Raw genomic sequence first — 24,149 nt, forward strand, 5'->3', positions numbered from 1 at the left:
ACATTCCCTGTTAAGTGATGTATGGGAAGCCAAAATAAGGAAAGAGCCACTTTTCCATCATGTTTGTTTCTGCACTTGTTTTTATTTGAAACAAGCCGTCCTGAAAATAAATGCGTCCGGCGATGTGAGAAATTCGCTTTGTTGTGTTTAATGTACTTCTTCAGTGGTTGAAAGGCATTTTGGAATAAAACATTTGAAATGTATCTTACTTACGGAAAAACCTTCACGCCTGCGTCCGTCTTTCCAGGTGAGAAATATGTGCCACTGTATGTTTACAGCACTGAAATACGCATGTAAATCAATCCGTCAATCTTAATTATACTCCCAGCACATCGAGGGCGGCTCTCGTCTGCACCGAAGCCAAGCCTTAGAACAAAGAACAAAAAAATACAATTAAAATAGTTAGAAATGAACTGAGTGATCAAATGCAAAGTTATTTTTATTTGTTTATCATTATTATTATTATTATTGTTGTTGTTGTTACCTGTTTTCATGTTTATGTAACTGGACATTTTCTTAAGGGTTTTTTTGGACTTTTTTTTTTTTTTAATCTACATTTTAAAATGTTTAGATGTAAACAGAGTCGGTTCTGAGCGGTCTGGTGTGAAACGCTATGTTCTAGATAAACTTACCAAGTCAGAGCTGCTCACAGTGGTGGTGATAGGAACCAGACGTCCCCCTCTAAAAGCTCCTCACATTTACAGTAGTTTAGAGATAACATTTTGCCTAAGATTAATTTTTAAACTCCTTTCATGGTGGAGGGATACATGTAGGGTGCTGTATAACAAAATAGTCCCCAAAGAAAACTGATTACTCTAGATTTTCCACTGTTTTCCATCATCAACATTCCATATAAGCTCAGAAGACTCGTGTAGGTTCTCTGGAGGTTCTGGATGGTAAATAAAGTGTCTATATCTGTGTTGTAGTCATGGCGATGCCTGGTTCCCATCACCACCACTGTAAAGACGTCTGAACCGTTTCACACCAAACCCTCTGAATACATGTCTCGGATTTTGAAAAACTGGTGGAGTTCCCTTTAAACTCCCGCTGACTTCCTCTGCCTTTGGCACTGAGGTGTGAGAAGTCTGCAGGTGCGTCTGCGCGCAGGTGAGAGGCGCGTGGCCTCATCAAACACAGTCGACTCAGCGCAGGCGTTGGCTTCTGTATCCCTCCGCCGAGCGGAGCACCTTTTTTAAACAGAAACGGCCGCTTTATCTTGAAATAGCTAGGACCCTCGCGATGAATAAATAAATACCGCTCATATCAAATACTCACACTTATTTATTAGTATTAGTATTACTCATTATATAGGTTAAGTATTATCGCATTCGCAAGAAAAACTAAATCGGACCGCTTTTTGGTTCTGATGATATCACTCCGCCGAACGGAACTCATTTTCCTGTCAGGTTGCTAGGCGACAGAGGCCCGGCTATAGCTAGCTAGGTCCTTCACTTTAAATAAATAACGCAGCTTATGGTTAATTTGTTTTACTTAACGCTGTGATAATTTGGCGAATGTTCTTATATTCAGAAACAGCAGCGGGAGAGTTTGTCTGTGCAGTGACTTGAAAGGCAGAGACAGAAAATTACAAGTAAACAGAAACGAATCTGCGCTTTAACGTACGTCGCCTCGGTTTGGTTCCCACGTGGGACTTATGGGTAATGTAGTTATGATAAATATATAATTAACGGGCTGTCCTGCTACGCGCGTGCTATTTTCGCGCCTAGCTGTGAGCGCGGGTCTCTGTTTGAATTTGGACTTCAAAGGCAGCGCGCGTGACGTGGTGTTCCTTTATAAACGGTCCTCCAGCGCGCGCCTGTCGGACCCGCTTATACATTCGACTACAGCAGACGCTCCCTCGCGCTCTGGCCCGCGCTCTCTGTCTGACGATGCCGCGGCTCGCGCGCCTGGCCGCCGTCCTGCTGGTCGGATTCGCTGTGGCGGAGAAAGTCTTTCACCGCCGCGATCACTCGGATGTAGTTCCGCCCTCCTCCCGCCAGGCGGCGCTCATCACCGACACTGACACAGCCGAGGTAAAGCCACGCTGCTCAACGCCTGTTAGCGTCCACCTTATTCATTTATTTATTTACTTATTAATTTATTAATTATTAACTTGTGACCTCAATATATTCATTTGTAGTCTCGACATATTAACTTGTGGCCTCAATATATTCATTTGTAGTCTCGACATATTTACTTGTGGCCTCCATATATTCATTTGTAGTCTCGAGATATTAACTTGTGGCCTCAATATATTCATTTGTAGTCTCGACATATTTACTTGTGGCCTCCATATATTCATTTGTAGTCTCGACATATTAACTTGTGGCCTCAATATATTCATTTGTAGTCTCGACATATTGGACTTGTAGTCTTGATATATTAACTTGTGGCCTCAATATATTAACTTGTGGCCTCAATATATTAATTTGTAGTCCCGATATATTTACTTGTGGCCTCCATATATTCATTTGTAGTCTCGATATATTTACTTGTGGCCTCCATGTATTCATTTGTAGTCTCAGCATATTTACTTGTGGCCTCCATATATTCATTTCTAGTCTCAATATATTAACTTGTGGCCTCAATATATTCATTTGTAGTCTCAGTGTATTAACTCATAGGTTCAGTGTAGTTACTTGTGGCCTTAATGTATTATTAATTATTAATTTGTGGCCCTGCCTTATTAAAAATAATCACCATGTGACTCTGGGACGTTTGCACTCTAGGAGGTCTGAGAGGGGGGTCTGAGAGAAGGGGGGTCTGGGTGGTCTGAGAGAAGGGGGGTCTGAGGGGGGGTCTGGGGGGGTCTGAGAGAAGGGGGGTCTGGGGGGTCTGAGAGAAGGGGGGTCTGAGGGGGGGGGGGTCTGAGAGAAGGGGGGGTCTGAGGGGGTCAAACAGCGGTTTTTAGTCTACGATGAACAGCCTGAAGTTTAGGATTAGAGGAGGAAGTTCTGGCTTTGTACAAGTGGGACTCTTCCCGTTATAAAGTCTGTAAGTCTTACAGCACGATCAGTAATAATTAAATAATAAATCACATCATCTTTTCTTTTAAACATTGAAAACAGGTCCCTTTAGCTTACTGTATCTATTTTTGTCCCGACTTCAAACAGCCGATTCTGAATTCTGAGTTATATAGAAAACTGTAAAATGGTGACAGGATTAATTTTAATTGAGGAGAGGGCCTGTTAAAACCAGCTTCTAATGACGGTAGATGACTTGCTGCCATTACGTCTGACCACTTAATCGTAGCCATCTACTAATATATATATATATATATATATATATATATACACTCGGATTGTATACAACGATGATCTTACCAAACTTAGAGAGATGATTAGAAGGTTAACTTGCAAGAGGAACAAGTGGCCTTGGAACTGCCGTCTAATTAAAGTCGTCTCGTTTGTGAATGACAGCGTCTCGTTTATGACTGAGCTTGATTACTAACTATTTTTTTGATGTCGTACATCACAGCAATTTCTCTTCAAGTATGGGTTCATTAAGGCAGTGAAGTGGGAGGAGCCTCCAGCCGAGAGTTCTGACGTGCTTTTTGATGCGGATGTGCTCCTGGAGGACGCTGACCCTTTTGTCCAGGAGGGGGCGTCCTCGTCTCGCTCAGGAAGTTCCGGAGGTGCCTCACAGTCGCCTGACTTCGTCAAAGCCCTCCGAGAGTTCCAGAGGGTGTCTCGTTTACCCGTCACGGGCCTTTTCGATGATGCCACCAAAGTGGCCATGAACAAACCCAGGTGTGGTGTCCCAGATAAAGAAGAGGACCTGGTTGAGACCACGCAGGCTAGCCCCACTGCACAGGACCTGAATGAGGCTTCCACATACAGTGGTACCACTCCTGAGCTTTACAGCTACGCAGTGACAACCAACTTCACCATCGTTCTGAATGGCACCACCAACGAAACCCTGGCTCGGCCTAAGCCAGTCACAGGGAGAAAGCGCCACCTAGCTGAGCTGGTGCGTAAGAGCAGGCGGAAAAGAGAGACCGGTGATTGGGGCCACATGGCGTTCTCTAAGAGCGTTCTCAGGTGGAGGCTCATTGGTGAGGGCTACAGCAGCCAGCTCTCCGTCGATGACCAGAGGTACGTCTTCAGACTGGCCTTCAGGATGTGGAGTGAAGTCTCCCCTCTGGAGTTTGTCGAGGATTTGCACTCACCACTGGAGGAGATCGACATCAGACTGGGCTTCGGGACAGGTGGAATATGTTTCATTGGCTTTAGAGGAGCCCTAACAAGGCTGTCAGTGTGAGGCTATTGGTGTGCATAATTGGCCCCAGTAGCTCTTATTAAATCCCATCACTATATGTCCAAAAGTTTGTAGACACCTGCTCTAGTGTATCTTCTAAAATATCTCCTAAAATGAAGGTTATTAATAGGGACTTTGTCCCCCTTTGCTGCAGCATCAGCTTCTACTCCTCTGGGAAGGCTTACCCTAGATGTTGGAACATTGCTGTGAGGACTTGATTGAGCATTAGTGGGGTCGGGCACTGATCTTAGATGGTCAGTTCTGGATCCCAAACGCAACTCCAACTCATCCCAGGAGGTGGACACAGGCTGTACTTGTAGGCCAGCTGCGCAAATAAGGACACGTTCTTCTTTCGAGTCTGGTAACAACAAAGCCCGTTTTTGGTGCTGTATAGAACCCTTTAAAAAATATTCCTTATTTAAAGCATATTGGACAGGTTCTCCGTCATAAAGAAGAACCTTGCAGGCTTGCAACAAACCATTTGCTTGTTCGAAGAGTTCTTTTGTGCTGGTGTCTTTACTAGAGGACCCCTGAAAACATTTTAAGGGTGTAGGGAGGTCTTTAGGGAGTCTTGGTTTCTCCCAGTGGTTCTTCCTCCTGGTCTTAGGGAGTTTTTCCTGACAAACTCTCGGTGGCGCTAATTAAGGGCTGGACCCAGATTTCTGGAAGTTGCTTTGGGACAGTATCTGTTATAATAAATAAAACTGAATCGGATTGAATTCTCTGGTAAGGAGCAGAGCCGATTAGTGCACTCAGATGATACCATGCGGGTTGGAATGAATACATGCAGTCATTTCCTTTGAGCACCGTGACTATAGAGTTTTGTAAGGACAGAAGAAGCATTATGCTACCAACTATAGCAGCTGTCTAGTCTGCTACGCTGAAATAACAGATTACTTCACATGGTTATAATCATATCATATAGCAGTCAGAGGAAGAGAATGAGAGCTACTGTGCTGTGAGCCACGTCTGCAGAGATAATGGCTTGCTTTGTTTCTCTCCCATTATAGGACGACACCTTGGCTGCGCTCAGCGGTTTGATGGGGCTGGAAGGGAGTTTGCTCATGCGTGGTTCCTCGGTGACATCCATTTCGATGATGATGAACATTTCACGGCCCCTAACACAGGGAACGGAATCAGCTTACTCAAGGTGAAGCTCTAAATCCAGCAGACACCTGTATCAGCAAATACAGAGTAAAACCGCCCTGTATCCTCACTGCACCACAGAAGGACTGTAGATGGACTGCCGTCCTTGGGGAGAGGAATAAGAACATCTCCACTGACCGTATAGCTGGACTCTGTAGTTCTACAGTTACAGACTGTAGTCCATCTGTTTCTCTGATACTCTGTTACCCTGTTCTTCAGTGGTCAGGACCCCCATGGACCCTCACAGAGCAGGTGCTATTTGGCTGGTGGGTCATTCTCAGCACTGCAGTAACACTGGTGGTGGTGGTGTGTTAGTGTGTGTTGTGCTGGTCTGAGTGGATCAGACACAGCAGTGCTGCTGGAGTTTTTAAACACTGTGTCCACTCACTGTCCACTCTATTAGACACTACTACCTTGTCGGTCCACCTTGTAGATGTAAAGTCAGAGACGACAGCTCATCTGCTGCTGCACAGTTTGTGTTGATCATCATCTAGTCCTTCATCAGTGCCCACAGGAAGCTGCCCACAGGAAGCTGCCCACAGGAAGCTGCCCACAGGAAGCTGCCCACAGGACGCTGCCCACAGGACGCTGCCCGCTGGATATTTTTGGTTGGTGGACTGTTCTCAGTCCGGCAGCGACACTGAGGTGTTTAAAACTCCAGCAGCACTGCTGTGTCTGATCCACTCAGACCGGCACAACACACACTAACACACCACCACCTCGTCAGTGTTACTGCAGTGCTGAGAATGACCCACCACCCAAACAGCACCTGCTCTGTGAGGGTCCATGGGGGTCCTGACCACTGAAGAACAGGGTAACAGAGTATCAGAGAAACAGATGGACTACAGTCTGTAACTGTAGAACTACAGAGTGCAGCTATACGGTCAGTGGAGCTGATAAAGTGGACAGTGAGTGTAGAAACGAGGAGGTGGTCAGAACGTTATGCCTGATTGGTGTATATGCTGTTAAAAATTCAGCACCCCCAGCTTAACACACTGACCTGCTTCATTCGGTATGTTTATTATATTAGAACTTTCAGCAGTTTTGGTTAATCTTTCTGGACACGTGACGTTTCTTCCTTTGTTTTACAGCTCTGTTCTAATTAGTTGTATCTATGAAATTAAACAGGGCTGTCATGTTAGAATAGTTGTGTCAATTATCTGAAACTGGACTGATATTGTATTAACTTTAGAAGAGGGCTCTAAACACACGTCCGGCGTCCAGATGAGATTTTTCTCTGATTGTGCTGTGTTATGTCTTGGTCAGGTGGCCGTGCATGAAATCGGACACGTCCTTGGCCTGCCTCATATTTACCGTGCGGGATCCATCATGCAGCCCAGCTATCTGCCGCAGGACGCTGGCTTCGAGCTCGACTGGCTCGACAGGAAGGCCATTCAGAACCTCTACGGTAAGTACGCTAGAGCACCGGTTTCAGTGACGATGCCTTTAGCCTGTTAAACTCTGCGTGAGGCCGAATTCACATTTCAACGTTGAATGAAACCTTAGGGTTAATAACTGAACGATGATGCAGATGTAGCCCTTAAATTCACAGCCTTATTATTTAGGAAGTACATGGGAACCAGGGCTGCCTGGCTGAGGTGCTCCGAACTCATAGGAGTCGAGAGAGGAACCCGGGATTTAAGGGCTAATATGTGGAGCAGTAACACCAAACAGTCTCCCTAACATGCTGGAGTTTCAGAGTGCACACCTTTTACTCTTTGACATCTGTTTTGTTGTATTATTTGAATGTATGAATTGTATAACTAATAATTAGTTACATAAGGTATTACATTTCATCATCATCATCATCATCATCATCATCATCATCATCATCACTTTTATGTAAATAGTGCCTTTCCCATGATCAAGAAAGCTTTACAGTCAGTATGTAATCAACAATACATTACATAGAACACACACACACGCGCACGCACACACACACTCTGGTTTCCGTACTGTAGTGGTTGTCACGTTCGCCTCATACGTGAAAGGTCCCCGATTGGAAACCGGGCAGAAACAATTGACACCTTGGGGGGCAGTTGTGGGCTGGAGGTCAGGGAACCAGCCTTGCTGGTTCGATCCCCAGAGCCGACAGTCTATGACTGAGATGCCCTTGAGCAAGACACCCAACCCCTAACTGCTCCCCGGGCGCTGTGGATTGGGCTGCCCACCGCTCCGGGCAAGTGTGCTCACTGCCCCCTAGTGTGTATGTGGTGTTTCACTGCACGGATGGATTAGATTGCAGAGGTGAAATTTCCCCGTTGTGGGACTGAAAAGAGTCACTTCATCTTAATTAATCTTAATCCAGGGTTCCCACAGCTAGCAGGGGAGAATTCACTGACCATGGTATAGGCTCACTAGCCTGGAAAGTAACACTGAAGTGGTGGTGGTGTGTTAGTGTGTGTTGTGCTGGTCTGAGTGGATCAGACACAGCAGTGCTGCTGGAGTTTTTAACACCTCAATGTCGCTGCTGGACTGAGCACAACACACACTAACACGCCGCCACCACCACGTCAGTGTTACTAAATCTCCTTCAGGATCAATAATGTATCTGTATGTCTATCTATTGATCTATCTATACATTTGCTGTCCGTCAGCAGTAGATCCAGATCTGCTCTTCTGTCAAACGTCTCAAAGCATGTTTGTATTTCGTGTCTCTTCTGGGATTTTCTACGTGGCGAATGCCGGTCAAGCTCTGTGCTCACCGCGGTGAACTTCTATCATGACTGATAAAACATCCGGAGCCAGGCGGATCAAGCGCACGCTAAAATAATGTGTTAATAAGTTTTCCAAAATCAAACCCTGTGGTGTTGTTCAGGATATAATGTCGGTGCCGAAACCTCTAAAATAAGATAATAACACACAAAACTAATATTAGTTTTTCCCGCAGGCAACGGTTATAACTTCCATTATGTTTTCATTAAAAAAACGAAACACCTCTGATAAGAGTTTTATCAGCTCCTCGACATCAGAAGCATCCTAATTAATGTTTTTGTTATAGGACGAGATTTAAAGCCTGGAAAAAAGGGCTGAATCTAAAGTGCCTCCCAGACCGCTATTAGAAAACTGTCCAGATGACAATTCATTAAAGATAATAATCGCTTTGCTGCGAAAAAGCAAGCATAAAACATCAATTACTGCCCGAGCGTGTCCCGACAAAGCAGCTGCCGTCACATCCATCAGTGCTTTAATTTGATGTATTTGGGAGGTTCATTACCAGTAGCTGGTCTCAACGTCGCCAGTTATTTGGGTGTTGAAGCCAAAAGCGAGCTGTAAAAAGCTGTTTTCTGGCTTGGAGAATTCGCCGCCCTGTTGTAATTTTCGCTGTAATCAAATCAAGTAATGGGGTCCGTGATAAGCCCCTCAAAAATGGAAAACAGTTCCTGACACTCTCACACTAATCTGCTACATAAGACTGCATGTAGCCGTTGGCCGCTTCTGACCACTTTTAGGCAATATTATCATATCACCCCCCCAACACACACACACACACACACACACACACACACAAAGACACAAAGACACAAAAAGGAACTACACTGTTATCGTGCCGCAGTTACAGTGTTACTGTCATATATACACTGTAAATCAACCATCACCTACCAATATATTCAGACATGAGTGGTAAATAATTGCATGTATTTAAACATTTTTATTGGGTTTGTTCATTCCTTGATATTTTATTTAAAACAGCCATTAAGTTATTCATTTTTCCGTTTTAGGAAAAAATGCGAAATATATCCGATGTGTGAGTCAAGCAGTAGAACCCGAGAGGGGGTGTGTTATGGTGTAATACCATCCCGGCTGTGATCTGGTGTCCGTAGATCATCCCAGCCGTGATGTTACTGGTGATAACTCCCTCCTGGAGTGTCTCTACTGCTTTAATACAGCAGTTAAATAAATACAGTAAGAAATGAATGAACTGGCCGTGAACGCGGCGTTTAATATGTTTTAATGTTCAGCTCCTTCCTCCTAATTAGAGCTCCTTAACGAGCAGCTTGTTGCTACGTCAGAGTAACGAGCTCCGCCCACTCGCTGCTCAGCCGGCAGTTTGTTCTCCAGCTCCTTACACTAAATTCCCAAACTGTCGTCACCACTGAGCAGCTTTTCAGTCGGCAGCTGTGACAGAAGAACAGCTGAACAACCTGGAATCAGCCAGAAATGAACCCAACACCATTCGCCAGACGTGTCTGATCTTCAGAGTCGGACCAAATCAGACTGAGCCGTAAAACTGACCCAATATCAGGTTCAGCTCAGTTTGGTCAGTTTCTCCAGATCAGTATTAATGTTGTTTTGTTCCAGCCGGTCTGTGAAGCTTCTTACAGCCCGTTTAGTTTGGCGAATGGTGTTGGGTTCATTTCTGGCTGATTCCAGGTTGTTCAGCTGTTCTTCTGTCACAGCTGCCGACTGAAAAGCTGCTCAGTGGAGACGACAGTTTGGGAATTTAGCGTCGTCTCGTCTTCAGAGTCGGACCAAATCGGCTGTTGGTCAGATGTGGTCTTAACAGCGTTCGTTTTCTGTTTGTGGTGAAGTAAGAAGTGAAAACGTTTAAATGGCTCGAGCGTCTCCTACAGGGGTCAGAGTCGTTGCTTAGCAACAGGGTCTCAGCAGAGTGATAGTGTTTGTGAGAAAACCTGTGACGTTATGGTGAAATAACAGCAGTTAGACGCCTCTCAACCAATCAGCTCGCGTAGCTGCAACTAGCTGTTGTATTGTGTGAGTGAATGACTCTCTCCCTTCATTCCAGCCTCCGTTCTTCTCAGAAGCCTCACTTTCAGCTCCTCAAAGAACCTGCAGACACGCCTCCAAAGTTCAGTCTGAGAAGCTGGTTGATGATTTTCTAAATCAATCAAACCCATTCAGTGGTGCTGAGGTCTGGACTCTGGGGCGGTCAGTCCATCGTCCAGCTTCTTTGTTTGATGTGTCCGTCTCCTTTTCTCAGTGAGGTTCTTCTTGATCAGCTACACGTCCTTTCAGACCCACAGCGCTGAGTGGTCTTCTCACGGTGGAAGGATGGACAGAAACACCTGTGGATGTTTATGGATCTGAAGCAGCTTGATCTTCTCCTCTCTCTCTCTCTCTCTCTCCCAGGAGGCTGTAAGGGCCGGTTCAGCACTGTGTTTGACTGGGTCAGAAAGGAGAAGACCCAGTACGGCGAAGTTGTGGTGCGTTTTAACACCTACTTCATGCGGGACGGCTGGTACTGGCTGTACGAGAACCGGAATAACAGAACCCGTTATGGAGATCCGGTGTCAGTGCCGGTTGGATGGCACGGAATTCCTGCGGCTGGCGTGGACGCATACGTTCACGTGTGGACGCGCAAGACAGATGCAGCGTATTTCTTTAAAGGTAAACTCTCTAAGTGGAACCTACACTGGACAAAGATATAGATGTATTCAAAAGTTTGCTCCCAAGTGAAATTCAGTGTTGTTGTTGTTGTTGTTCTAAGTGAAAATGAGTTAACATGCATCCTCTACGGAGAGCGAACTTCAGCAGAAGTCTGGGCATAATTGCTGCCTGTTTGCTGAATTTAACATAAGAAAAGGTATATGACCTGTACAAGAGTTACAGAACGTTTTATATTAAAAAATCAATGAATATGTTCGCAAAATAAATAGAAATTGTGCACTTAGAAAATGAGCCAAACATGTAATTGGACTGGGGTCACTCTAGTGTATATGGATGGATGGATAGATTAGTGTTTCTATTGCTGGTGTTTACTAGAATTTAGACTCCAGTTCCATCTGTGGTGAGAGTAGAGAGCAGGTGGAAGAGAATCTGGAGAGGTGGAGGTTTGCACTGGAGAGGAGAGGAATGAAGGTCAGTAGAGACAAGACGGAATACATGTGTGTGAATGAGAGGGAGGCAGGTGGAAAGGTGAAGATGCAGGGAGTAGAGGTCGTAAAGGTGGATGACTTCAAATATCTTGGGTCAACCATCCAGAGCAATGGACAGTGTAGAAAAGAGGTGAAGAAGAGGGTGCAGGCAGGATGGAGTGGGTGGAGACGGGTGTCAGGGCTGATGTGTGACAGAAGGATAGCAGCAAGAGTGAAAGGGAAGGTTTACAAGACAGCAGTGCGTCCTGCTATGATGTTTGGTTTGGAGACTGTGGCTCTGTCTAAAAGACAGGAGGCTGAGCTGGAGGTGGCGGAGATGAAGATGCTGGGATTTTCGTTGGGAGTGACAAGGATGGACAAGATTAGAAATGAGCAGATCAGAGGGACAGTGAAGGTGGAGCAGTTTGGAGATAAAGCCAGAGAGGCCAGGTTGAGATGGTTTGGACAGGTGTTGAGGAGGAATAGTGGATATATTGGTCAAAGAATGTTGGAGATGGAGCTGCCAGGTAGAAGGAGAAGAGGTAGACCTCAGAGAAGGTTTATGGATGTAGTGAAGGTGGACATGGAGATGGTTGGTGTGAAAGTAGAGGAGGCAGTGGATAGGGCAAGATGAAGGCAGATGATCTGCTGTGGCGACTCCTAAAGGGAGCAGCCGAAAGAAGAAGAAGAAGAAGACGACAAAGACACCAGTTCCAGCCACGCGAGCTGGTTGAGAAGCATTCTAACACAAACACTATCACTCCGCTGAGAAGCTGTTGCTAAGCAACGACTCTGACCGCTGTAGGAGACGCTCAAGCCATTTAAATGTTTTTACTTCTTACTTTGCCCCAAACAGAAAACGGATACTGTTAAGACCACATCTGACCGACAGCCGATTTGGTCCGACTCTGAAGACGAGACGACGCTAAATTCCCAAACTGTCGTCTCCACTGAGCAGCTTTTCAGTCGGCAGCTGTGACAGAAGAACAGCTGAACAACCTGGAATCAGCCAGAAATGAACCCAACACCATTCGCCAGACGGGTCTGATCTTCAGAGTCGGACCAAATCAGACTGAGCCGTAAAACTGACCCAATATCAGGTTCAGCTCAGTTTGGTCAGTTTCTCCAGATCAGTATTAATGTTGTTTTGTTCCAGCCGGTCTGTGAAGCTTCTTACAGCCCGTTTAGTTTGGCGAATGGTGTTGGGTTCATTTCTGGCTGATTCCAGGTTGTTCAGCTGTTCTTCTGTCACAGCTGCCGACTGAAAAGCTGCTCAGTGGTGACGACGGTTTGGGAATTTAGTGTAAGGAGCTGGAGAACGAACTGCCGGCTGAGCAGCGAGTGGGCGGAGCTCGTTACTCTGACGTAGCAACGAGCTGCTCGTTAAGGAGCTCTAATTAGGAGGAAGGAGCTGAACATTAAAACATATTAAAGCCGCGTTCACGGCCAGTTTATTCATTTCTTACTGTATTTATTTAACTGCTGTATTAAAGCAGTAGAGACACTCGAGGAGGGAGTTATCACCAATAACATCACGGCTGGGATGATCTACATACAGACACCAGATCACAGCCGGGATGGTATTCCGCGAGAACACACTCCCTCTCAGGATCTACTGCTTAAATACTGATTTGTTAAGATAAGATAATCCTTTATTAGTTCCACAACAGGGAAATTCACAGTGCTACAGCAGGAAAGGAAGCAAGGCTCTCAAGAAAAGATGTAACAAGAAGAGAATTAAGTAATTAAACTTGTTAGTTACTTAAAGTTACAATTTGGTACTTGTTACTGTATAGACAATATACTCAATACTAAAGATAAAACATATGAACCGTCATTCAGATAAAATTAACAATGTAAACACCAAAGATATTTTAGCCCGAATTACACATGGAGTACTGATTATATCACCCATGGGATGGTGATGAATTAACAATAGAAACATTATAAATAGAAAAACAAGAAAATCTTTACACTTTAGAGGTATTTAAAACATTTTCTACACGGAGTATTGATTACATTGCACAGAGAAAACGATGGTGAATTCACAGTTTATGTGCTGTAGATGTGTGAAGTCTAATTGGGCATGGAGGAGGTTCTACAGGTGCAGTTGTGTGTGACATTTACACTTTGAACACCTGTTGCAGGTACGCAGTATTGGAGGTACGACAGCGAGAGCGATCAGGTCTTCTCTCGGGACGGTGATGGGCAGCGATATCCACGTCTCATCTCAGAGGGCTTCCCTGGAGTCCCCAGCCCCGTCGACACGGCCTACTACGACAGGAGAGACGCTCACATCTACTTCTTCAGAGGCTCGATGGTGAGAACTGTGACAGCACAGAGAGTTTAGTGGTTGGAGGGGTTGGATAGTGTAGTGGGTAACACCTCTGCCTTCTACACTGTAGTCTGGGGTTCAATCCCCACCTGGGCAAACACCCTACACTATACCAATAAGAGTCCCTGGGCAAGACTCCTAACACCGCCTTGGCCTCCCTGTATAAAATGATCAGATTGTAAGTTGCTCTGGATCAGAGCGTCAGCCAAATGCCGTAAATGTAATGTAAGTTTAGTTTTTCATGGTATTGGAAACCACTGACCTACAGGATTATCACTAGTGAGTCATTCTTTAAGGCTGAGGCAGAAAGTAGATATTTCTACCATTTGTTCTGCTATTCTCCCGTAATAATGTTATTAAGTTAGCTTGAAAAAGCCGACTTACTGTTCTTCATAATCTTATTATTATTATTATTCTACGCTCAAATAGTAAAATAGCAAAAGTAAAATGTTTCTTGCCTCACAGTTTTTGAGCTAGAGCCACAAAACTTTGCACTCTCAGGTCCTTTACCCAGTTAGGTTGCTCGTGTTTTTCTAAGCAGTCCGACATACGTCTAAAATTATCGTTCAAAGACGATATTTTTTCCCATTGCAAATGAATGGGCAGAATTTTCAGGACTTTCAAATCCAACTACCACGAGTTTGAATTAATTTCTTGGAAATCTAATTAACTAATTAAATTAACAAATTTAATAAAACTTTAAATGAGTTTAGTGGAGAAATAATATTAGTAATAAATAATGAGTAAATCAACATAGTTTGGAAATTAAGAGCTATTTTACCTTTTGACTGCACACATGATATAATGTACATACAACTAACATGTTTCTATGACAGTGACTACAAATTCTTTATTTGGAACACATTCATTAGTGTGGTGGACAGTGCTCATCTTTATCTATGGACTGATCAGGCATAACATCATGACCGCCTCCTTGTTTCTACGCTCATTGTCCATTTTATCAGCTCCACTTACTGTATAGGTGCACTCTGTAGGTCTGAGCAAAGGGGAAAACAGACTTAAATAAGCGAGCAGCGTCACCGCATGACGCAACGAAACACTTTTGGACACTGAAACCAAACACATGCTCTACGAAATGAAGGATTTAAATGTTCTTCGTCTTCTAGATGATGTCTGTTTATATTTTCGGTTAAGCGGTGCGATGTAAATAAAACGAGCCACGGTGTGAAGTTTGAGTTTTGCGTTATGTTTACATCACGTCTTCTTCTTGGAGTTTATCGGCCGGTTGGAAAGCTGAACTCCGGTTGGAAAGCTGAACTCCGGTTGCTGTCTGACTCAGGTAGACCTGGAGTTTCCCCATTATCTGATTACCCAAGTGGATCTAAATGCATTGATCAGATTATTGACAAAATCTGATTTGCAGTTATCGGAGTGTTAAGCATTAGTGCATTGAAAAGGCACTCGTTGTCGTTACGTCCTCAGGACACACCTGGTTATTCTTCATTAAATTATTGCTTGAGCTCATATTTAATGTTTATTTTTAGGTTTATAGATTTGACGTCAGATCTAACCGACTAGCCGCTGGCTCTCCCAAGAAGATGACCGAGCTGTTTCCTGCTGTCGCCGCAGGTGACCATCCTGTGGCAAATCTGGACGCAGCTTACTTCTCATATACTCACAATGCACTCTTCCTGCTCAAGGGCTCCTCCTACTGGCGGGTGGTGGGGAGCAGAGAGCGCAGGCTGAAGGCTTGGCTGCCCTACAACAGCCTTCTGCCCAGGAGAGAGGTGGACCAGGAGTGGTTCGACATCTGTGACGTCCACGTCAGCTCTCTGAAGACCGCACGCAGGTGATGGACGGTTTATGCTGTTAATGGTTGGACAGCGCAGTGGATAACAATCGCCATGCACTTAGAAGATTCACCTGGTAATGCAAGTCTCCCTGGATAAGAGCATCCGCTAACTGCACAGTGGAGTAAACATGAGCACGGATGTTTGGATCATAGACAGTGATGCTGAGACTTTTCTGTGGAATGATGTTTGGCTGTGCCGCCCCTAAAGACACTAAAGGACATTTTCTTTGGACCAAACTGGAATTCCAGTGGTTTTTCACCATTTAACACAAGTACATTTCTACTCATACAATCAAAATGTTTGGCTGCTAGGTCAGATAATTTTTTTTTTACGTGAAAATAAGTTAAAACATGCTATACAGGGAAAACTCTTAAATATGGGATGCTGCAAAATTCAGACACAGATTTCTTTACAGTGGTGGTGATGGGAACCAGGCGTCGCCATGACTACAACACAGATATAGACACTTTATTTACCATCCAGAGCCACCAGAGAACCTACACGAGTCTTCTGAGCTTATATGGAATGTTGATGATGGAAAACAGTGGAAAATCTGGAATAATGAGTTTTCTTTGGGGACTATTTTGCCGCACAGCGCCCTGCATGTCTCCCTCCACCATGAATGGAGTTGAAGTTCTCTAAACTCTCATAAAACAGCGTCTCAGTCATCAGGCAGTGAATTCAGAACCAGCTCATGTAGGAACTTTCTGTAGGAGCTTTTAGAGGGACGTCTGGTTCCTATCACCACCACTGTGAGGAGCTTTTAGAGGGGGACGTCTGGTTCCCATCACCACCACTGTGAGCGGTTCTGACTCTAGAACGGAGAGTTTCACACCAAACCGCTCTAAATGACTTTTAATTATGTAGAAATTGTGAAAACTTGCCCTTTAAGCATAGTTTGATTTTACACATTGAGTGTTTTGCTTTATTTAAAATGAAATAAAAACCCTATTTATGTAAACATCTGTAATGTAAGTCGTTACGTGTAAGAAGTTGGACGAAAGCAGGTGTATTTATTTACTGTTTGCTTGATTTTAACTGCAGTGTTAATTCAATTGTTCATTATTTAGGTGAGAATCTCTCGAAAATGAAATGACAACTGTTAGATTAACTTCTGCTCAATATAATTATATAAACTAATTTAGCCAGAGCTTTAATTTATTGCTGATTATTCAGAATGATATATGTGTTGGTTGGTAAATGTGTGGCTGGTCTCAGGGGGCTAATATCATTATTAGGCCATTAATTATTATCTTTATTCCGGATTTGATTGCTGTTTATCACATTAGCAAACAGTTTGCAAGATGTAAATCATCCCAGCTGTGTTACCCATGATCTGCGTGTGTGTGTTTGTGTTTGTTATTTATTGTGTTTATTGCATTATGATATGTAATGTCAGTATGTAGAATATAGTGCAAGTGTCACAAGACCACCCTTTCCTGAATAAACAGCCATTAAGTTCGAGCGACTCATTTACCATCTTTTTAAGGAAATTACATTTGAGATATTCCACCTTCACAACTAAGGAGAAAGACAAAAAGTTGGAGTTCAAACTGGAATTGGGGGGGATCAGAGCCCGGCATTCGCTGCACTGAATGGCAGTCCAAGGAGCGCCTGCTATGCCACCGGGAAGCACAGGCGACAACGGGAAAAACACCTGAAGGAATGGGAAATGAAAACGGCGGGGAAAGGACAAACAAAGGGGATGCTGAACGCAGTGCACTCAAGATAGAAAAGATCAAAATAGGGATAGAAATATGAAATGAAAGACAATCAATTCCTCTGTGATTCTGAGAGGAAGATCAGCTTTGTGTTTAACCTGTTTGCTCTTTGTGAAATAAACACCTTTTGTTTGGTTCGGAGCCGTTTTGTTGTTTAAGCCTTCTTTTTGTTTTTTAAGTAGTTTTAGGGCAATTTCCCTCTTTTGTTTTTCCAGCCCCCATCTGAGACTTATGTCATATATATATATATTAGTAAGTTTAAAAGCTAGTTTTTACAAATAACCTATATTTATCAAAGTATAAACGATATCCTACCTTAGAGAAGTGCAAGACAGCACCCACTGGGCACAGCATCAAATGCACTGACTTGTTTTACCAAGTCCACGTGAATGGCCCATTCAAGTACACCAAAGTATGAGTCCTTGTAGTAACCCATAGCAGAGTCAGCATCTGATCCAAACACTGTCCACTTTGCCAGACCTCCTCAGTGCATCAGTAGCCCTGCTACTCTGCTTCTACCTAGGCTACCACAGCATAATTAAACTTAGTGACTGCAGTGCTAACACAGTCACATTCAACAGTAAATGGTCTTAAACGCTGGAGTTAATGTAGAACTGCTGATTCACCCTTTAACCCTGAAGATCAGCGCAGACGGCTGGTCACCATAGCAACACAGACGACAGTCTCCCCCTAGTGTTGTGGAGTTCATCGCGTCAGAATACAGGCTGCCCCCTAGTGTCGTGGAGTTCATCGCGTCAGAATACAGGCTGCCCCCTAGTGTCGTGGAGTTCGTCGCGTCAGAATACAGGCTGCCCCCTAGTGTCGTGGAGTTCGTCGCGTCAGAATACAGGCTGCCCCCTAGTGTCGTGGAGTTCATCGCGTCAGAATACAGGCTGCCCCCTAGTGTCGTGGAGTTCGTCGCGTCAGAATACAGGCTGCCCCCTAGTGTCGTGGAGTTCGTCGCGTCAGAATACAGGCTGCCCCCTAGTGTCGTGGAGTTCGTCGCGTCAGAATACAGGCTGCCCCCTAGTGTCGTGGAGTTCGTCATATCAGATTACAGACTGCCCCCTAGTGTCGTGGAGTTCGTCGCGTCAGAATACAGGCTGCCCCCTAGTGTCGTGGAGTTCATCGCGTCAGAATACAGGCTGCCCCCTAGTGTCGTGGAGTTCGTCGCGTCAGAATACAGGCTGCCCCCTAGTGTCGTGGAGTTCGTCATATCAGATTACAGACTGCCCCCTAGTGTCGTGGAGTTCGTCGCGTCAGAATACAGGCTGCCCCCTAGTGTCGTGGAGTTTGTCGCGTCAAAATACAGGCTGCCCCCTAGTGTCGTGGAGTTCGTCGTGTCAGAATACCGGCTGCCCCCTAGTGTCGTGGAGTTCGTCGTGTCAGAATACAGGCTGCCCCCTAGTGTCGTGGAGTTCGTCGCGTCAGAATACAGGCTGCCCCCTAGTGTCGTGGAGTTCGTCATATCAGATTACAGACTGCCCCCTAGTGTCGTGGAGTTCGTCGCGTCAGAATACAGGCTGCCCCCTAGTGTCGTGGAGTTCATCGCGTCAGAATACCGGCTGCCCCCTAGTGTCGTGGAGTTCGTCATATCAGAATACAGGCTGCCCCCTAGTGTCGTGGAGTTCGTCATATCAGAATACAGGCTGCCCCCTAGTGTCGTGGAGTTCGTCATATCAGAATACAGGCTGCCCCCTAGTGTTGTGGAGTTTGTCATATCACAATACAGGCTGCCCTCTAGTGTTGTGGAGTTTGTCATATCAGAATACAGGCTGCCCTCTAGTGTCGTGGAGTTCAGTTTGTATACATAATAGATAGTTTTGACAAATGTCAATATTAAATAATTAAAGTGAGTTGATGAACATTGCATCAGGGGCAAATGACCCCCCACTTGCCCCTTACAAATGTCACCCATAATTGCAGTTACATATTTTAGGTTGTACTGACTCCACCCACCCCGCCTCGCCTCGCCTCCAGGCTTTTACTCTACTGCTCTGTTTTAAAACATTCGGTTATGAAAAGGAACAAATACCAACTTTTCACCTGGAGGAACTGATTTAATCTCCACAATCAGACCTTAAACCCACTGTAGAACCTCTGAGGGACCATCTACACTGTTTGGACCTTGATGAATGGAAATGAACCTGAACAGAACCTTCATTTCTAACGGTGCAGTGTTTGAATGTTTGATCGTGTTTTAACGCTGTGGTCAGTAACTGAGTTCGTCTCCGTGTTGGTGTCGGTAAGCCGAGTGAATTTATTCTTGTTGACATCATGAAGTCGTCTCCGCTGCTCGTGCTGAAGGAGGCGTATGGATTTGTAAAGCAGCAGTGAAAAGGAGGCTGGGTCGTGCTTTCTGATGTCCAATTTAAGCTGCTCCAAATGAACAGAGACTGGTGGAGCAGCCATTGATTCTGAAGTCGATACATGATTTCAGCCCCTCCATCCCTCCTTCCCATTCACTCACTCTCTTCATCAGAACAGATTAAGCTCCTGGTGGTCTTTCGAATAACCTTTCCCTGCACTCAGGGGCTTCCATGCGCTTTATTAATAAACCCAAGCAAAAAAAAAAAAAAAAATCAATGACAAGCAAAATCACAAAAAGGCTGTTAGAGGAGGCAGAGAGAGGAGAGAGAAGGAGAACGGAAGAAATATCACACATTTACTGTTTTTCCCACTCTGTTTCGCGCGTTTAGCCTAAAGTAAATTAGGTGATCTTTTAAATGGAGATGCTCTTTTCTCCTCACCAGAGCCGCTGATTTCAGTGCAGTGTTTGAGTGAATGTGTTCATTTCTGAATCCAGCTAAGTGTCGGCTCCTGTATGAAAGCTTATTATAGTGAATTTTTATTATACCTAATGAACCTTTACTCTCAGCACCCTGACTGAAAAACATAGAGCCATGTAGGGCCTCCTTAAAACAGCCACACGAGGGTTTACAAGAAAGTTTTCATGAGTAAATAACACTCATTTCAGTGAAATTCACATTTTTGACTCTCAAATTCGCACCTTTGACCAATTGCACTACCGTTTTGAGGTTGTTCACTTAAATTTTAGTGCACTGTTTCTATTTATTTGCTGAGTTTAACATTTTGAAAAAACATAAAACAGAAAATCTGCCAGAACTTTGAGGCTGCGTGTAATTTGACCAGAGTACCCAAACATTTGCACACAGCTGTTTTTCTGGGCACTTATCTGCTCAGAAAAACACAAATATTAGAAAAAATATGATTAATATCAGTTCAATATATTACGTACAGATTATAGGTATGTTAATATTTTAAATGAAACATTTCCTGATCTCTCCTCGAGGAAGACCTGCATTATTTGTAGACGGGGTTAGGTGATAAAACGATAACGATAATTATTGCGATATAACTTTTCCTCGATAGAAATATAAGAAAGGTTCGATAAATGTTCGATACAATACACCGTTCTCACGCTTCCACGTTCAGTGGCAGCCCTGGTGGCGTTTCCCACTGCGAGGTAAGCGACACTACTCTGCTGTCGCCAGGAGGGGGCGCAATCCTTTCTGAAATGAAGAGTTACATCCCTGTTTGAGTTGAGTGGCCGGCAATCTGCTCTCCTGTGACCGAGTCTGAGTGACAAGATCAGTGGTGTAGCTGTACTGACCTACCGTATGTGGACGCCCCTCCTAATTACTGAGCATTACCTAATTACCTAATTACTCAGAAACACCCATTGATAACAGGTGTATAAAATCAAGCACATAACCTTGCAGTCGCCATAGACATACACTGCGTCGTACTGAAGACCTCAGTGACTTCAAACTTGTCGTTCATTTAACACAATGACGTTTCTGCCCTGCTAGATCTGCCCCAGACAACTGTAAGTGCTGTTAATGTGACATAAAAGCATCTGCAAACAACAGTAGCTCAGCTACGAAGCTGTACACAAATTCATAGAGCAGGACTACTGAGGGTTGTTTTTCGGGGGTTGGGCTAGAACCCTTAGTTCTGGTGAAGGGAATCTTAAAGCTTCAGCACCAAGACATTCTGGACAATTCTACGCTTCCAACACCAGTGCACAAAACAGCTCCATAAAGGCACAACTGGGTGAATTTGGTGTGGAAGAACTTGACTGACCCTCACAGAGACCCCATCCAGAACCTCCGGGATGACCTAGAACGGAGATTGTGAGCCAGACCCTCTCGTCCAACATCAGTGTCTGACCTCACAAATACTCTTCTGACTGAATGGACACAAATTCCCACAGATTCTCTCCAAAATCTTGTAGAAGCTTCCCAGAAGAGTGGAAGCTGTTAGAGCTGCGAAGGTGGACCAGCTCCATATGAATGCCTATGGATTTTGAATGGGAGTCATAAAAGCTCCTGTGGGTTTATGTATGTCTGTATGTATGAGTATATATCCTGGTTCCTTGGCTTTATCCTGCTGTTATAAAGCTACAACTTCACATTCTTTCACTCATTTCTTTCAGACTGCTGCTGGTTGACCCCCCCACCCACCTCTTACTGTTTCCAAGGTTTCTGCTCATATAAAGCACTGAGTTCAGTGGGTGATCAATAGTTTGTTCTCGCTTGAATTGCTTCACAATTAATAGAACAAACCAACAGCATCACTGTATTCTGGATTTGAAGAGCACTTATTTCTGTCGCTGCCCACGTTAGAATTAGAGTTGCTCGGCCACAAAGGAGCCAAAAGCGGCTAAGAGGGACCCTAAAGCGGTCAGAGGAAGGGTGGACCGAGGTTATTGAAGAAAATTTATAATCATTTCAGTGTGCAAACTTTTGAACTGATAGAATTTTGATTATTTTGTCATTAATATGCGCAAAAGTTTGGGCAGAAAAATGACAAATGTAGGTTTGTTCAGGACCCCCATGGACCCTCACAGAGCAGGTACTGTTTGGGTGGTGGGTCATTCTCAGCACTGCAGTAACACTGACGTGGTGGTGGTGTGTTAGTGTGTGTTGCGCTGGTCTGAGTGGATCAGACACAGCAGTACTCCGGTTTTCATTTTTCTGATAATCATCTCTCAGTAGTTAACACTGATGATCACACTTATCTTTTTAAACATAGTCCACAGAGGTTGCTGCATTTTAGAGTTAGGGAGGTTTGTGGGCTGCACCAAACACTCTATAACATCCAAAAGTGAAGGAAAAGTGAACAATTGTATATAAACACCTCTCTTCTACTTCTCTCCTACGGAGAGCAGGAGGGACAGACATAATAAAAAGGAAACACAGGATAAACAGAGTATGAAGGCCGGATGAACGAACACCAGACAAAACAATTCCCACCGTACATCAAACAATCAAACACCAAACATGAATCATATCGAACAAAGACCAGCGAAAACAAACATCCCGGCTGTGGTTTGGTGTCCGTAGATCATCCCAGCCGTGATGTTATTGGTGATAACTCCCTCCTCGAGTGTCTCTACTGCTTTAATACAGCAGTTAAATAAATACAGTAAGAAATGAATAAACTGGCCGTGAACGCGGCTTTAATATGTTTTAATGTTCAGCTCCTTCCTCCTAATTATAGCTCCTTAACGAGCAGCTCGTTGCTACGTCAGAGTAACGAGCTCCGCCCACTCGCCGCTCAGCCGGCAGTTCGTTCTCCAGCTCCTTACACTAAATTCCCAAACCGTCGTCTCCACTGAGCAGCTTTTCAGTCGGCAGCTGTGACAGAAGAACAGCTGAACAACCTGGAATCAGCCAGAAATGAACCCAACACCATTCGCCAGACGTGTCTGATCTTCAGAGTCGGACCAAATCAGACTGAGCCGTAAAACTGACCCAATATCAGGTTCAGCTCAGTTTGGTCAGTTTGTCCAGATCAGTATTAATGTTGTTTTGTTCCAGCCGGTCTGTAAAGCTTCTTACAGCCCGTTTAGTTTGGCGAATGGTGTTGGGTTCATTTCTGGCTGATTCCAGGTTGTTCAGCTGTTCTTCTGTCACAGCTGCCGACTGAAAAGCTGCTCAGTGGTGACGACAGTTTGGGAATTTAGCGTCGTCTCGTCTTCAGAGTCGGACCAAATCGGCTGTCGGTCAGATGTGGTCTTAACAGCGTCCGTTTTCTGTTTGTGGCAAAGTGAGAAGTAAAAACGTTTAAATGGCTCGAGCGTCTCCTACAGCTGTCAGAGTGGTTGCTTAGCAACAGCGTCTCAGTGGAGTGATAGTGTTTGTGAAAAACCTGTGACGTTATGGTGAAATAACAGCAGTTAGACGCCTCTCAACCAATCAGCTCGCGCGGCCGGAACTCACTGTTGTATAAAATGGAAATATTGACAGTAGAGATCTTATGAGATTTCATTAATTCAGTGGGGAGGGCGGTAGTTTACAAGCTTTGTTAGTTATTTTTGACCAGGCACCCCCTTGAAACCCCTCCATAGTCAAGCCTTACTTGTAACAGCTTTGATGCATCACTGCATTTTTAGATAACTAGAAGAATGTAAACACAGTTTAACCAAAGAATTACAGGCATATGCAAAAGTTTGAACATGCCCAGTAAATTTATGTTTGCTGATTTTCTAAGTGATCATTAATTTACAGTCCTTTACAGAGACCACACTTAAAGGCACATTATGTGTTACTGAGTATAATATAAACAGGCTAAAATATGCTGAGTGTGTTCCGCTGTGAGTCGCCGTGAAAAACTCATTTAAAAGTCTGAGGCGTCGGTCGGGAGTTTTTCACACCACGTCGTACGTCTTTACGTTTTAACGTGACACACGGAGTCAAAACGAAAGTCTGCCTCAACATTTTGGCCTCAAATGATCTCAAAATCAACATCGTACTGATGAAGACGTGATGGCAGTAGTAGATCATTCACTCATCCTCAGAAGACGCTCCTTCACCGCGTTTAGACCGAGTTCTCTTTGAGTTCTCATTCAATCATCAGGTTCATCCCCGGGGGGAATGCGGCCGAAGCACAGCCCACCCCGCAAAATGTTCTTCCGCACATTGTGTGCAATTACACATTCCACCAGAGAGGGCTCCAGATCCCCAAATCTTACACAGTGCAGCTTTAAATCTGCCAGTTTTTTCTGAAAAGTTTAAGTAAAATAGGGACCCCC

At 44.5% G+C, this 24,149-nt stretch overlaps 1 protein-coding gene across 3 annotated transcripts; it reads left to right on the forward strand.

Annotated features, from left to right (window-relative positions):
• The first annotated feature begins 964 nt into the window (after window positions 1–964).
• Window positions 965–15,877, forward strand: mmp21 (matrix metallopeptidase 21). 3 transcript variants are annotated; one of them, XM_017723905.2, is made up of 7 exons: window positions 965–2,033; window positions 3,478–4,207; window positions 5,268–5,407; window positions 6,670–6,811; window positions 10,495–10,752; window positions 13,367–13,539; window positions 15,060–15,877. In XM_017723905.2, the coding sequence occupies exons 1-7, from the start codon at window positions 1,890–1,892 to the stop codon at window positions 15,366–15,368; spliced, it is 1,896 nt and encodes a 631-aa protein (XP_017579394.1). In that variant the 5' UTR covers window positions 965–1,889; the 3' UTR covers window positions 15,369–15,877. The 3 variants fall into 3 exon arrangements, with proteins under 3 accessions (XP_017579394.1, XP_017579395.1, XP_017579396.1); XM_017723906.2 differs by having other exon boundaries at window positions 15,216–15,877; XM_017723907.2 differs by lacking the exon at window positions 10,495–10,752.
• Window positions 15,878–24,149: the final 8,272 nt, after the last annotated feature.

The sequence above is a fragment of the Pygocentrus nattereri genome, chromosome 13, assembly GCF_015220715.1.
Source record: "Pygocentrus nattereri isolate fPygNat1 chromosome 13, fPygNat1.pri, whole genome shotgun sequence".
Lineage (NCBI taxonomy): Eukaryota > Metazoa > Chordata > Actinopteri > Characiformes > Serrasalmidae > Pygocentrus > Pygocentrus nattereri.

Excerpts from the sequence above, each read along its gene's own strand:
- mmp21 (XM_017723905.2), top strand. The coding sequence starts at position 1,890 with ATGCCGCGGCTCGCGCGCCTGGCCGCCGTCCTGCTGGTCGGATTCGCT. Across the intron at positions 2,034-3,477 it reads CCGACACTGACACAGCCGAG|CAATTTCTCTTCAAGTATGG; the intron begins GTAAAGCCACGC and ends CGTACATCACAG. Across the intron at positions 6,812-10,494 it reads GGCCATTCAGAACCTCTACG|GAGGCTGTAAGGGCCGGTTC; the intron begins GTAAGTACGCTA and ends TCTCTCTCCCAG.